Source organism: Papio anubis, chromosome 2 (genome assembly GCF_008728515.1).
Source record: "Papio anubis isolate 15944 chromosome 2, Panubis1.0, whole genome shotgun sequence".
Classification (NCBI taxonomy): Eukaryota; Metazoa; Chordata; class Mammalia; order Primates; family Cercopithecidae; genus Papio; species Papio anubis.
In genome coordinates this window covers 94,720,740-94,732,930 of record NC_044977.1, presented here as the reverse complement: position 1 = coordinate 94,732,930, position 12,191 = coordinate 94,720,740, and the positions used below count along the sequence as shown (strand labels likewise).

The 12,191-nt window shown below is 48.7% G+C and overlaps 1 protein-coding gene and 1 pseudogene across 7 annotated transcripts in view; both read right to left on the bottom strand.

The window, feature by feature from the left end:
- The window catches only part of LOC103882095, a 37,444-nt pseudogene extending 26,775 nt beyond the window's left edge, over positions 1 to 10,669 (bottom strand).
- LZTFL1 (leucine zipper transcription factor like 1) overlaps positions 1 to 10,745 on the bottom strand; it is a 95,358-nt gene extending 84,613 nt beyond the window's left edge. For all 7 annotated transcript variants that reach the window (XR_643784.4, XR_643783.4, XR_002520408.2 and 4 more), the window contains exons 1-2: positions 10,636 to 10,745; positions 8,331 to 8,388 (exon numbers count right to left, since the gene is read on the bottom strand). Coding sequence is in view for 2 of the 7 variants with exons in the window: in XM_009200979.4 (XP_009199243.2) it covers positions 8,331 to 8,357 (27 nt within the window). In the remaining 5 variants the exon portion in view is untranslated. The remainder of the gene's footprint in view (positions 1 to 8,330; positions 8,389 to 10,635) is intronic.
- Between the last annotated feature and the right edge of the window lie 1,446 nt (positions 10,746 to 12,191).

Sequence of the window (12,191 nt, the reverse complement as noted above, 5' to 3'; positions counted from 1 at the left end):
CACCACCACAGTCTTTCTGCTTCATCAATGCGAAGCTGTCTCACACTTCCAGATAGTTCTTCTGTGTTTGCAATCTTTGAGTGGGTTTGCTTGGCTTTCCAGTTCTAAATTGGCCTCACAAGAACTGGAGCTTCTTGTGGGGTCCAGAACAAAGCACAGCCGAAATCATCCTCCAGCACCAGCCTGGCTCCAGTGCCCACAGATCTCTGTCCCTCACTGAAGTTGGCCACTCCAACTTCACCGGAGGGTTCTTCTCCTATATACTAGTCAGGCTGTCTCAGTGTAAGGTCTGTTCGGGGGCTCCCCGTGACTTTGAAAAAAGAGAAGCAATCATGGGCTCCAGCACCCACACCTTACATGTTTTAGATATTCAAAAAAAATCTTTCCCTCCATTCAACGAGTAGTCACTGATTGTTTAGTCACTGTGTGTGGTTAGTAAGTACCACAGCCTTAGACTTCCCCTCCCAGCCAAAACACACCATAGTGCTTCTGCAGTAAAGTCTCTCTCGCTCCCCATCTCATGTGCTCCTCTCTTCCAGTTGAGGTCCCTATCCAACATGCTCCTGGAACAATGAGCTAGTTCTCTAATCATTCCTACATGATTGGAACAGACAACCCAGACAGCAAATGACCCATTTAATGCCTTTCTTTGACTTTTATATTATCAAAGCCTAAAAATGACATGCAAATATGTGTCTTTCCAACAAGTGATTCCTTATGAGGTCCTCTCCACATATTTACTTGTATACGCTCAATTGCGGCACCACAAGCTAAGCAAAAAATCTCTATGGTCATATGGAGATGCCTCAAGAAAGAACTTGTAGGGAGTGTGGTCGGCACAGGCCCTCTGGTTGCCAATTCTTCAGGGCCTGCCTCTGCTGCAGAGCCGGCCTGCCCAAGCCAGGTCTTCCCAGGGTCACCTGTCTCTGGTGCTTGTGAGACAGAGAATAGCGTCATCTCAGTCCCATGGTGGCATTCTGATGGGCAGAATCCACTCCAGGGCACTCTGCCAGCACACCCTCATGGTGCACTGGCACTGGAGGGAATCAGCAGGCCCTTGGCTGTCACACGTCACCATTTAGCCTCTGCATGACATGGTCAGTGAGTGGGGTGCTGGCCAACCTTGTGCCTGTCGGTGTTTTTAGCCCCTGGTCCTTAGAACAAAGTCTGGCTTGGCAAATGCTGGTTGACTCTCCAAAGCCAGGGCTTTGTGGAGCCTTCAGGGCAGTTCGAGTTCTCTTTCTGCCCAATCATGCTTCTTCTCACATCCCTCCACAGGCATTGATTCCTAATAAACACCTGGCACCCCAAACTCCATCTCAGTACCTCCTAGAGAAGTTGTCCTGCAACAATTTTCTCACCAGGGGCTGCCAATTCCAAGAGCCCACCTAAGCCTGGATGGGTAAGAACACTGGGTATGTAGGAGATCCATAGCGTGGCTGGGTGCCAGTCACAGAACTCCTCTGAGAAGGCTGAGAGCATGGGTCCTGTCTCACTATAACCTAAGCATTCAGCAGATATGCTTGGGCACCAGCTGCATGCCAGGGGCCCCATGGTATATGAGACAGTCATGATCTCTCCCAGAATATTGCTAACCCTGATTTACAGAGGAAGGAGCTGAGCCTCAGAGATGCTAAGTAACTCATCCAAGCCCATGCAGTTAGTAATTGGCTTTCCCTGACATGGTCAGACAAACCAGCCCTTGCTTTGGAGGGTTGACCGGTATTTGCCAAGCCAGACTTTGTGCTGAGGACCAGGGGCTGAAAAGATGGACAGGCACCGGCTTAGCCAGCACTCCTCCCACTGACCATGCCATGCAAACGCTAAATGGTAACATGCCACAGCCAAGGCCCTGCTGACTCTCTTCTTCAAAAATGCACATGAGGGTGTGCTGGCAAAGGACGATGGCGTCATCTTCACAGAATCGAGAAGGTTCCTAGCTGCTACCTCTCCCAGGCTCTTCCCTAGATACATATGGCTGCGGAGCCTTAATTCCTTCATGAAGAAGCCACAGATTTCACCGGAGGTGTGCATGTGCAGGTCCAAGGACCTAACACCTGGGCCTAGGCATGTGTCTGAACCGCAGAATTCCTGCTGTTGGCTTTTCTCCTCTCCTTGCCCCATTCCCCTGCCTCTCCCTTCCCTGGCTCCTCTCTCTCAGATTCAAGACTCATGAATAACTTTTCTGGGCCCCGTACAAGGTGTGGCTTTAGGTCAGATTCCCTGTGTGGGATCCAGGGTTACTCACTACTGTCCCCACATGACCCCAGATCTCCTCTGCAGCCAGTCGGATGATCTCAAGGGGCATGCTGGCCTCTCAGGTTGGCTCATGGCCAGTGGTCTGCAGGGCTGGTTTCCACCCTGGCTCTTCCTCTCTGGGTCTAGGTGGCCAGGCTTAGGCCCCAGTCCTGGGTCTGCCTGGGCTGGGGCTTTCACCAGACCCCAGGCTCAGATCTGAGGAGCTCTCCCAAGCCTCCCCTGCCAAAGGACTGGCATCTCCTTCTGGGAGTCACCCTCCAGGCTTCCCTGAAAACCTGTGGCTGCTGCCTGGATTCCCTGGCCTGAGGATGGCCCTGCCCCTGACCACCTGGGTAAACACTGTGCCTGCTCCACCAGCGGCCCTCGCTCAGGCCAGGCTCTGTGGGCAGGTAGGTGCTTCAAGGAACCTGTCTCTTCCTGCGTCTGCTGCAGCGTCCTTCTGCAGACTCTCCACTTTCTAGACCTCAAATACACATTTCAAGCACATCTGAATTAGGTCATCTGGAAATTTCTGAACAGTGTAAACAACCCTCAGTCAAGAGCTGGCGGAAGCGTCCCTTCTCGTATTAAAAGGTACTATGGCAATTGCTAATGTGACTCGCTGCGTGGGCATGGCAAGATGATGTGGCAAAGTCCCAGAGTGCCAGTTAGAGCCCCATCATCGTCCTGTGTGGCACACTGCTTGTCCCTTTCCTTCACAGCACTCCTCTCATTTGTAATTCCCTAGTATTCTTCTTTTTACTGATTGATCCTCTGACTCCTGTGTTTGGACCCTCAGCAACAAGCAGCCACGGACTGTGCGTGTTCTTGCTCACATGTGTCTGCCCAGCAAAGGTACAGTGCCCAGCATAAGAGCTGCGTCTCTAGCATTTGCACGATGTTATGACAGTCTTTGAGGCCAGAAAGAGCTACAGCAATGGAAAATGTTTGGAGACTTGGAGAGTTAGGCAAGAAAGACGGGGACTGAACTCTTAACAGCTGCAGACAGTGAGTCAGCTGGGTGGATTAAGGATGACCTACAGGAAGCAGGGGAGACAGGAGCAACAGTTTCTTTGATTCTCCTCCCATCAAAATACGGGGTTGATGTCCCCTCTCCTTGAATCTGGGTGGGCTCTGGGTTTGCTTGACCAGGAATTTGGTGCAAGGGATGCTGTGCCAGTTTCTGGGTACAGACTCAGAAGAAGAAGCTGGCAGCTTCCACATCCTGTGCCATGGGAGGTTTGCTCTGGAAGCCCTAAGCTGCTGTGTCAGAAGTTTGCCCACCCTGAGACCACCGTGCTGGAGAGGCCACAAGTAGGCCCGGCATTTCAACTGTTGCTGTAATTAGCCTCATTTAACATGTATTGAGTATTTAGTACATGCTAGGCACTGGGCAAGGTGGTGAGCAACTGCAGACACAGGCGTGGTGCTCATGAAGCTCACAATTGCAGACACAAGTCACTCTATCACAGGAACAAGCTGAGGGTTATCAGTACAGGATGCTAGAGAGTGTGACAGGGGACTCTGATCTGCTCTGGAAAGGGGAGGCAGGGAAGGCTTCCCTGAGGAGGTAGCGTTTGAGCCGAGAGCTGAAGAATGGACAGGAATGACTATAGGAAGCAGGGGAGGAGGGCGGCGCGTGCCAAGGCCCTGCAGCACTCATGCCTGTGGGACAACACTGTCAACTCTCTGGTGAAGTGTCCATGCATGCAATTGATTTAGGACTTCTCCACTCATGTTCTTTCCTTTTTAAACTTTTTAATTACAGAAATTTAAAAACATACACAAAAGCAGAGGGAATAGTATTAATGCAGGGGTCCCCAACCCCCCGGCCACAGACCACTACTGCTCTGCGGCCTGTTAGGAACCAGGCTACACAGGAGGAGGTGAGTGGCAGGCAGGTGAGTGAAGCTTCGTCTATATTTACAGCTGCTCCCCATCGCCTGCATCACCACCTGAGCTCCGCCACCTGTCAGATCAGTGGCGACATTAGATTCTCATAGGAGCACAAACCTATTGTGAACATGCAAGGGACCTAGGCTATGCACTCCTTATGAGAACCTAATGTCTGATGATCTGTCACTGTCTCCCATCACCCCCTGATGAGATCGTCTAGTTGCAGGAAAACAAGTTCAGGCCTCCCATTGATTCTACATTATGGCGAGTTGTATATTTATCTCATTATACATTACAATGTCATAATAATATAAAGTTCACAATAGACGTAACATGCTTGAATCATCCCAAAATCACCTCTCCACCAATGCTGCAGGTCCATGGAAAAATTGTCTTCCATGAAACTGGTCCCCGGTGCCAAAAATGTTGGGGACGGCTGGTATAATGAACATCCACATACCCCTCACCCAGCTTCAATAATGATTAACGTTCTGTCCAGTTTTGGTTTCAGCTACACTTCCCAATTTTCTTTCCTTTCCTCTTCTTTGTTTCATCTGCTCCCTCCCTTCTTTTTCCTTCCTTACCTTCTTCCTTTTAAAAAAATGTTTCCTGTAGTATTTTAAAGCAAATGCAAGACATCATGCAATTCCCCTAAAAACTCGTGCTCTTATCCTTATAAAACCCCAAATCACAATTTTAAAAAATTAAAATAAGAAATGGAGACTGGATGGACTCTTCCTCTGTGTGGTTAGGCCACCACTCACCAAAGGAACCGAAGGAGGGAGAGAGTCCCCTGGGGATAGAGCAGCAAGCTGGGAAAGGCCTCACACCGTGGGTGGCACTTTCTCAGTGGGGGTAATCATCCAGGTGGCTCAGAATGCTCTGCAGAGGCTGATAAAGACCGCAGTGAGCTCCAGGGTTTCTCTTGTTCAACTTTTGGAAACCAGGAAGTCTCTAAGGACCACAGGAAAACTGATGTTGCCTGAGATGAGATGGGACCATCACCCCTAATTCTCACAGGTGTCTCTGAGCCAGGAAAGTGATCATCAGAGTCAAGTGGCTAAAAGAAGAGCCATTGGTGATTGGAGGGTTATGAGTGAGAGGGAAGTCAGATGGGAGAGGAAGGTAGGGGCGCTGTTCAGGTGCAGACGATGAATTTTGATTTATTCCACTTCAGGAAGATTTGTAAGCGGGGTATGGCATGATCCAATTCATGTTTTAAAGATCTCTAAAGCCCCCAGGTGAAGAAGGGTGGTGGCTGGAGATTAGGGGCAGTGCAAGGAAGCAGGGAGGCCAGTCAGGAGCTGTTGCAGTTGTTCAGGAAAAAGATGATGGTGGCGGAGTTGGAGTGAAGGTGGTGGTTGTGGTGTAGAGAGATGGATGGCTTTTGACTTACTCGGGGGGTAGACACAATGGTGAAGGTTAGAATTGAGAGAAAGGAAGGAATCAAGGATGACTTGGGTTTTGAATCTGCACGTTTGGGTGGCTGGTGGTGCTGCCCCTGGGAGGGGAAGATCAACAGAGAGCAAGACTGGGGATGCTACCCGGAAGATGGTAGCCATGAGCATGGGAAGAGCTGAGGTCAAGAGAGAGTGGAAGCTGGCAGTGACCTGACTAGGAGCAGCTTCCCAGGCATCAACAAGGCAGACTGTGATTGGCTGAGGAGCAAATGAATGGAAAGTGAGGATGTGGAAAGAGGATGTGTGGGCGAAACTTGTGTCAGGTTTGCTGTGATAAAATGTCAGGCGTAATCCAATAAAACAAACAAAAAAATTTAGATGATCTCTTTTCGGCCCATTTGTAATTAAATGAAAGAAGTGATTCTAAGAACCTTGCTTGTATTCAATTCAGCTGTGTCCTGGTAACTGTTGCCACAAAATTTGGTGTTATAAAAACAATAACCATTTTATTTTATTCACCATTTTGTGGGCCACAAATTTGGAAGGGACTCAGCAGGGCATATCTAGCTTGGCGTCTCTCATGTGGCTGGAGTCAGATATTGGCTGGGGCTGTGGCCATTGGAAAGCTTGACTTGGAGGGCCATGCCCCAGGGCCAGTAGTTAATGCTGGCTGCCGAGCAGGGCCCCAGCACATGGCTGCTTCAGCAGGGAGGGCTTAAGGTACTCAGACCTTTTACATGGCAGCTGGCTTCCCCGTGCAAGAAAACCAGGGGGAAGTTGCAGGTCCTTTTCTGACATAGCACGAGAAGCCACACAGTGTCCTTCTGCTCTTCCACTGAGCAGCCAGAGGCCAGCCCGGAGTCACGGGAGTCAAGACTCCACCTCTTATGGGAAGGGTGTCAGATAACTCTGGGGCCGTGTTTTAAAATCATCAAAGGTGGCTGCTCTGTAAATTAACTCATCTTTCAATGACCCCAATCACTCAGTCCCCCAACTTGACTAGTTGACTAATGCCCAGAAGGAAGCAAAAGAGCCAAGAGAGTAAAAGGGATGGGACAAGGTGTGGACGTCTTTCTCCATGATAACAGCTATCACATTTTTGAGGCACAGAGTAGCTAAGTGACTTGTCCCAAGCCAGGGGAAGTAGGTAGTGGCACCAGGAGTTGGATCCATGTCTTTCTGATTCTAGAACCCAACCTCTTAGAGGCTGTTGTACTTTCTCCCCAGTTGAAGTTCAAGCACTGATGTTCCAGTGGTCAGTTTGCACCATATGATCTGGATATAGCTCTTCTCACAGAGGCCCTGAGTCAGGAGGACAGGGGGCCCTAGCGGGGCCAGCCCCTAGGCAGGGGAAGAGGAACCCTGGCCATATTGTGGTTTCCTCCCAGGCCCTCCCTGCTCATGGCTTTATGCCGTTCGGCTTGGCTGGTGAGTAAGTCACCCCTTTGGTGAATGCAGAAAGACATCAACAACTGTGTACTGACTCCAGCATATAGGAACTGGGCATTTGGTTTTTTACTGGGAATCTGAGATGGCCGTAAGATGACGTGAATGTCTTTTTAGAAATTAGTTTTCACAGTTTAAAAGATAAACTGAAACCTAATAAAAATACTTCATACGACATAGAAAGGTATAAAGAGAAAAGTAAAAGCATCTTATTCCTGCCACCAACTCCAAAGCCCCACCAGCTCCATCTGCCGAGGCAGCCAGTGCTGTGTCCAGCGTCTTTGTCAGGAAATGTGTGGGTGTGAGTAGTGTTCATCACATAGTCTCCCAGGGTGCCGTCATATATTGCTTCAATCCAATCCACTTTGAACAAACTCCTTCCTGTTTTTTTGCTATCACAGACATTGTGGCCATGAAGAGTGTTGTGTGTATTTTTGTGTACTTGTATGAGTGTATCTGCAGGAGAAGGCAGATGTTTTACTGAGGATGAAAATTGAAGTGGAAATATGTGCAAGAAGGGAAGATTATCTGACTCTTTGGTAGAATTATTACAAAAATGGTCCTAATTCTCTACCCCTCACTGTCCCTGTGCCCTTTATAAAGTGACCTTGCAGTTCCTCCCATCCAGAGGAGTCCCTCTGCCCACACCTGGAATATGGGCTGGCCTGTGACTTGTTCTGACCAACAGAACACTGTTGAAATGATGCGCCAGGTCTGAGACTGGGCTTTGCGAAGCTCGGGCACTTGTACTCACTCTCTTGGAAACCTGCTCAGCGGCCATCTGAATAAGCCCAGGCTATCCTGTTGGGGTCAGGGAGACCACGTGGAGTACAGCCAAGTTGTCTGGCCAAGACCATCCTAGACTAGCCAGCCTTCCTTTGACCAGCTGACCACAGATGTAGGAGTCAACCCCAGCCATGATTAGCCAATGAGCAGCCAACCCTCAGACATGAGGGAGCACAGCCTCAAGGCGTAGCTGACCACGGACAGACAAGGGAGTGAGCCCACCAAGAGTCCAGAGCCCCCAGCCAACCTGCATATTCGTGAGCAAAATAAATCTTTAGTAATTTAACCCACGGTTTTGAGGTTGTCCAACTTCAAATAACGCAGAACAATGTAGCTTTATTCTGACAACAGGTAACTGATACAGCCTTTTGTTTTAACAATCATAGTAAAGGTCTGAAGGTCAAGGACTGCCATAGCAAATCCTGGTTTATGGAAAAGTTTTTTATAAATCATCAGATAATCTATATTCAAGTAAAATGAGAATGGTTTAGAGAAAACCATTCCTACAGCTGTCTCAGCATAACGCAGTAGCAGTAACATGTTCTGTAAATGGTTTAGACTTACCATCTTCCCTGGGTCTTGGTTCCTCATCTGTAAAAGCAGGCTGACTTACAGCAAGAGCCTAGCAAATTATACAATTATACAAATTAAACAATGCTACTATCATTACTATTAACAAACCAGTGCTGCAATGAGCTGATCTTTCTCTTGTTTTTCATGAGGACCTGCCACAACCCAAAGATCCTTAACTTCTTTTTTTTTTTTTTTTTTTTTGTGGCCTCATCCACACCTTTGACAATCTGACAAAGCCTATAGCCCCTTTCTCAGAATGTTTTAAAATGCAAACAATAAAATAAAGGAATTACAAACCAATTAAATTGAAATACAATTCTCCAAGTATTAAAGCAGATATAGGAACTAGTAATACATCTGTCTCTTTACTAATGCATTACATAAAATCTATCAGATCTAATGACAACCTTCATTTCAGAGTGGAAATAAATATAAATGATATTTTGAGAGTCTGCAGAAATTGTCATGTAATATGAAAATATCTGCCATTTCTACTGGTGACAAAGTGACAGGTCTTGCTAACACTAGTGTGGCGTGTTGTCTCTATTCATAATTGAAGGAAGACTTAAATTTTAGTTAGCAGTTAGGGTAAAGATGCCATTTTTCACCCACCCATTTTCAAAGACCTTTGATTCTGTGTATGGACCAGCTTAGGAACTCCTTCTTAACCTGACCTCCCCAGCCCATACCCCTGGATACTTTCTCCATTTCTTAAAATTTGGACATGCATGGAACTCTTCTGGATTTGGGGAAGGGGATGTTTTTCCACTCACAAATGATCTGCCAGTTGGCACCAGACCCCTTGAATAAAAATATAAGCCATAAAAAATTTATGGTTGTAAACCATTTTACCCTTAGAATAGTTTTATACCAGGGGATTCATTTAGAAACATCCTCCTCTCCAAGACTGAAATTTCCATCATTGCACCCTAGTGCTTGGGCTAATGGATTTGAGGAAGATGGTCTGGTTCCGAGATTCAAGGATTATTGGGAGACTTAAATTAGGAGACAGATCAATTAGTTTATTTCCTCCTTTCCTCAAGTTCTAATCAAATCAGTGGTGACGCAGCAATGCTCACCAGGACCACTTGCTCCAGCCTCACCTGGAGGACCTGTGAATGGACCAGACCTGATGACCCAGAATTGAAATGGGTGGTGCCCATGGATCTGCGTTTTTTTTTTTTTTTTTTGAGACAGGGTCTCACTGTGTCACCCAGGCTAGAGTGCAGTGGGGCAATCACAGTTGCAGCTTCAAACTCCCAGGCTTAAGGGATTCTCCCACCTCAGTCTCCCCAGTAGCTGGGACTAGAGGCGCCTGGCTAATATTTGAATTTTTTTGGTAGAGACGGGGTCTCCCTATGTTACGCAGGCTGGCCTCGAACTCCTGGCCTCAAGTGATCTTCCTGCCTCGGCCACCCAAAATGCTGGGATTATAGGCGTGAGCCACCACACCTGGCTGGATCTGCATTTTAATAGGCCCTCAGGTAACTAAAGCAAGAGAAAACCTTCTAAGAATCTCTCTGCAACTTCCTTTTATTTATGGACACCGAATAAATGAACAGTTGACTCTGGAGCAAAACTGAGCCCTGGGTGAGTCTTGGGCTTTTCCTGATCGCTCAATACCTGAAACTTTCATAACCAAAGAGGATGGGGGCCTGATCCAGGACCAGTTCTGGTCTCCCTGTCCTTATTCCGCTGGTCACCTTCAGGGCATGAATGTGTGGTCCTCTTTCTGAGACCACCCAACAGCTGGGTGGCGTCCCTGCTGGTGGAGAGGAGCTGCCTCTTCCAAGACCTTGGGTTCCACATAGGAACCCTGTCTCTCTTTCACAAGCCTCGTGGGAGGACTGGACTGAGGCTGTTGCCCCAGTTGCTTGTGAAAGCATGCAGGGCCCTGTTTGTGAAAGCTTGCAGGGCCCTGAAGCCACCTCCGAGGCGAGGAAAAAACTGACTTGTCTTTTCACATCGGCAGTCACTGCCTTTGGTGTCTGTTCCCTCAATGGTCCAGGCTTGCTTACATTCAAGTGCTGCCTCCAGCAGATGCACTGGGCAGCTTCAGCTACACCGACACTGTCATTTCTCACTGCCACTTTCTTCCGATGAGAAAGATGGCTTCTGCTAACCAGCCCTGGGTCCAGCCCTCCCTGCAGCCTTTGGGAAGGCCTTTTCTATTGCCCCACTTTTCTCATCACTTCTTTGCTCTCCTATCTTTTATCCCCGCACCCCACCCCCACCGTTCTCCCTCACCAGCTTTCCTTTCTCAAGCCAGGGAGAAGACAGCACCTGCCCCACTGACCTGGAAGATGGATGTTTTGGCCTCCCAGAAATGGCTTCCTTCTCTCCTCCGAGGCTCAGTCAGAGTCGGCCTTGGGAACAGAAGGCGGGGGAGGCCTCCTGAAATCACATTTTCTGTGATGATTCTATGGACCCACAGGCCTGAAGACAGACCTGTTCTAGAAACGAGGGCTTCCTTTTGGTAAGGACACTCACGCATCTCAGGTTTTGTTCATTTTTTAGCTAAAAAAGACTTAATTCATTCCAGGCTTCAGATGGGGCTGTCAACTCTGAGATAACCTCAGTGCCAGCATGGTGGGAGGCGTGAGGAAACCACACTAATCTCCGACCTCCCCAGAGCTTGCAGGATGGGGGCGGGCGAGGAGGGGACACACATCAAAGCCCAGAGGTTGGCCATCACCCTTCTGCTCGCGTTACCATCCTTCTTCAGAAACCAGCCGGTGTGGGAAAAGTAAAAGGCTGACCTTTCTCTCACCCCTAACCCACTTTGAATGTCTTTCATAATAGCTATTGCTTTCCCCCTGGCTTTTGAGGCTTCAGCTTCAACTGCTGTCTCAAAAAAAAGTCCGTTTTCTCATCTTGGGCTACTGGTTTCACCATCTGTTTGCTCTTCAGATGTGTGTGGGTGGCAAGAGATTTTTCCCACGCATCTTCAAACTGAAAGGGCTGACCTTGCTGTGAGGAGCTTTCTGAATCACCCGGGAGTCTCTGCATCCTCAGCCCTCACCCGGCAGCCGTGGCAGGGAGGGGAGGGGCACCTCTAAGTGCCACAGAGTCTGCGAACACTGATCTGGGTCCAGACTACCTGGAATCAAGTGGAGGGCTTGGAAATCCTCCAGCAAAGACTTGGGTCATCTTGAGTTACTCTGCAGTTTAGCAGGGTGGGGTGAGACGCAATGGAGGATTTTGACCTGGAGGTCCCCAGATCCTAGCCCCAGATGCACAGCACACACATCTACGTGTGTCTCAACTGTTTCTTGCGCTAGCCCCCAGCCCATGAGACCCCCAAGCCTCAGGAAGGACTGTTATATTAACAAAGAAACTCTCTGGCCGTGTCATTGGGGGCAGTTGGAGTAACTATCTGCCATTACTTCTACCTGGTTACTAGACAGAGACTTGATTTGAGGGCACCTTTTTATTTTTTTGAGACAGGGCCTCACTCTGTCACTCGTGGAGTGGCACGATCTTGGTTCACTGCAGCCTCTACTGAGTGGGACTATAGACATGCACCACCACACCTGGCTAAAAAAAATGTGGAGATGGGATCTCACTGTGTTGCCCAGTGGTCTCGAACCCCTGGGCTCAAGCAATCCTCCTGCCTTGGACTCCTGAAGTGTTGGGATTACAGGCGTGAGCCACTGTGCCCGGCCCGAGGGCACCTTTGACATAAGAGGGGGTGCAGGGAGTGGGACTAAGTGACCAGCTATCATTGCCCATATCTCCTCCTGCAGGCCCACCCTTTCCCTTCTCTGCCACCAGAGTGTTTCAGGAGCCTCTACTCCTGGCACAGTTAGTTGCCAATGGGAATGCTGATGACTTTTTGGCTGACCCAGGGCA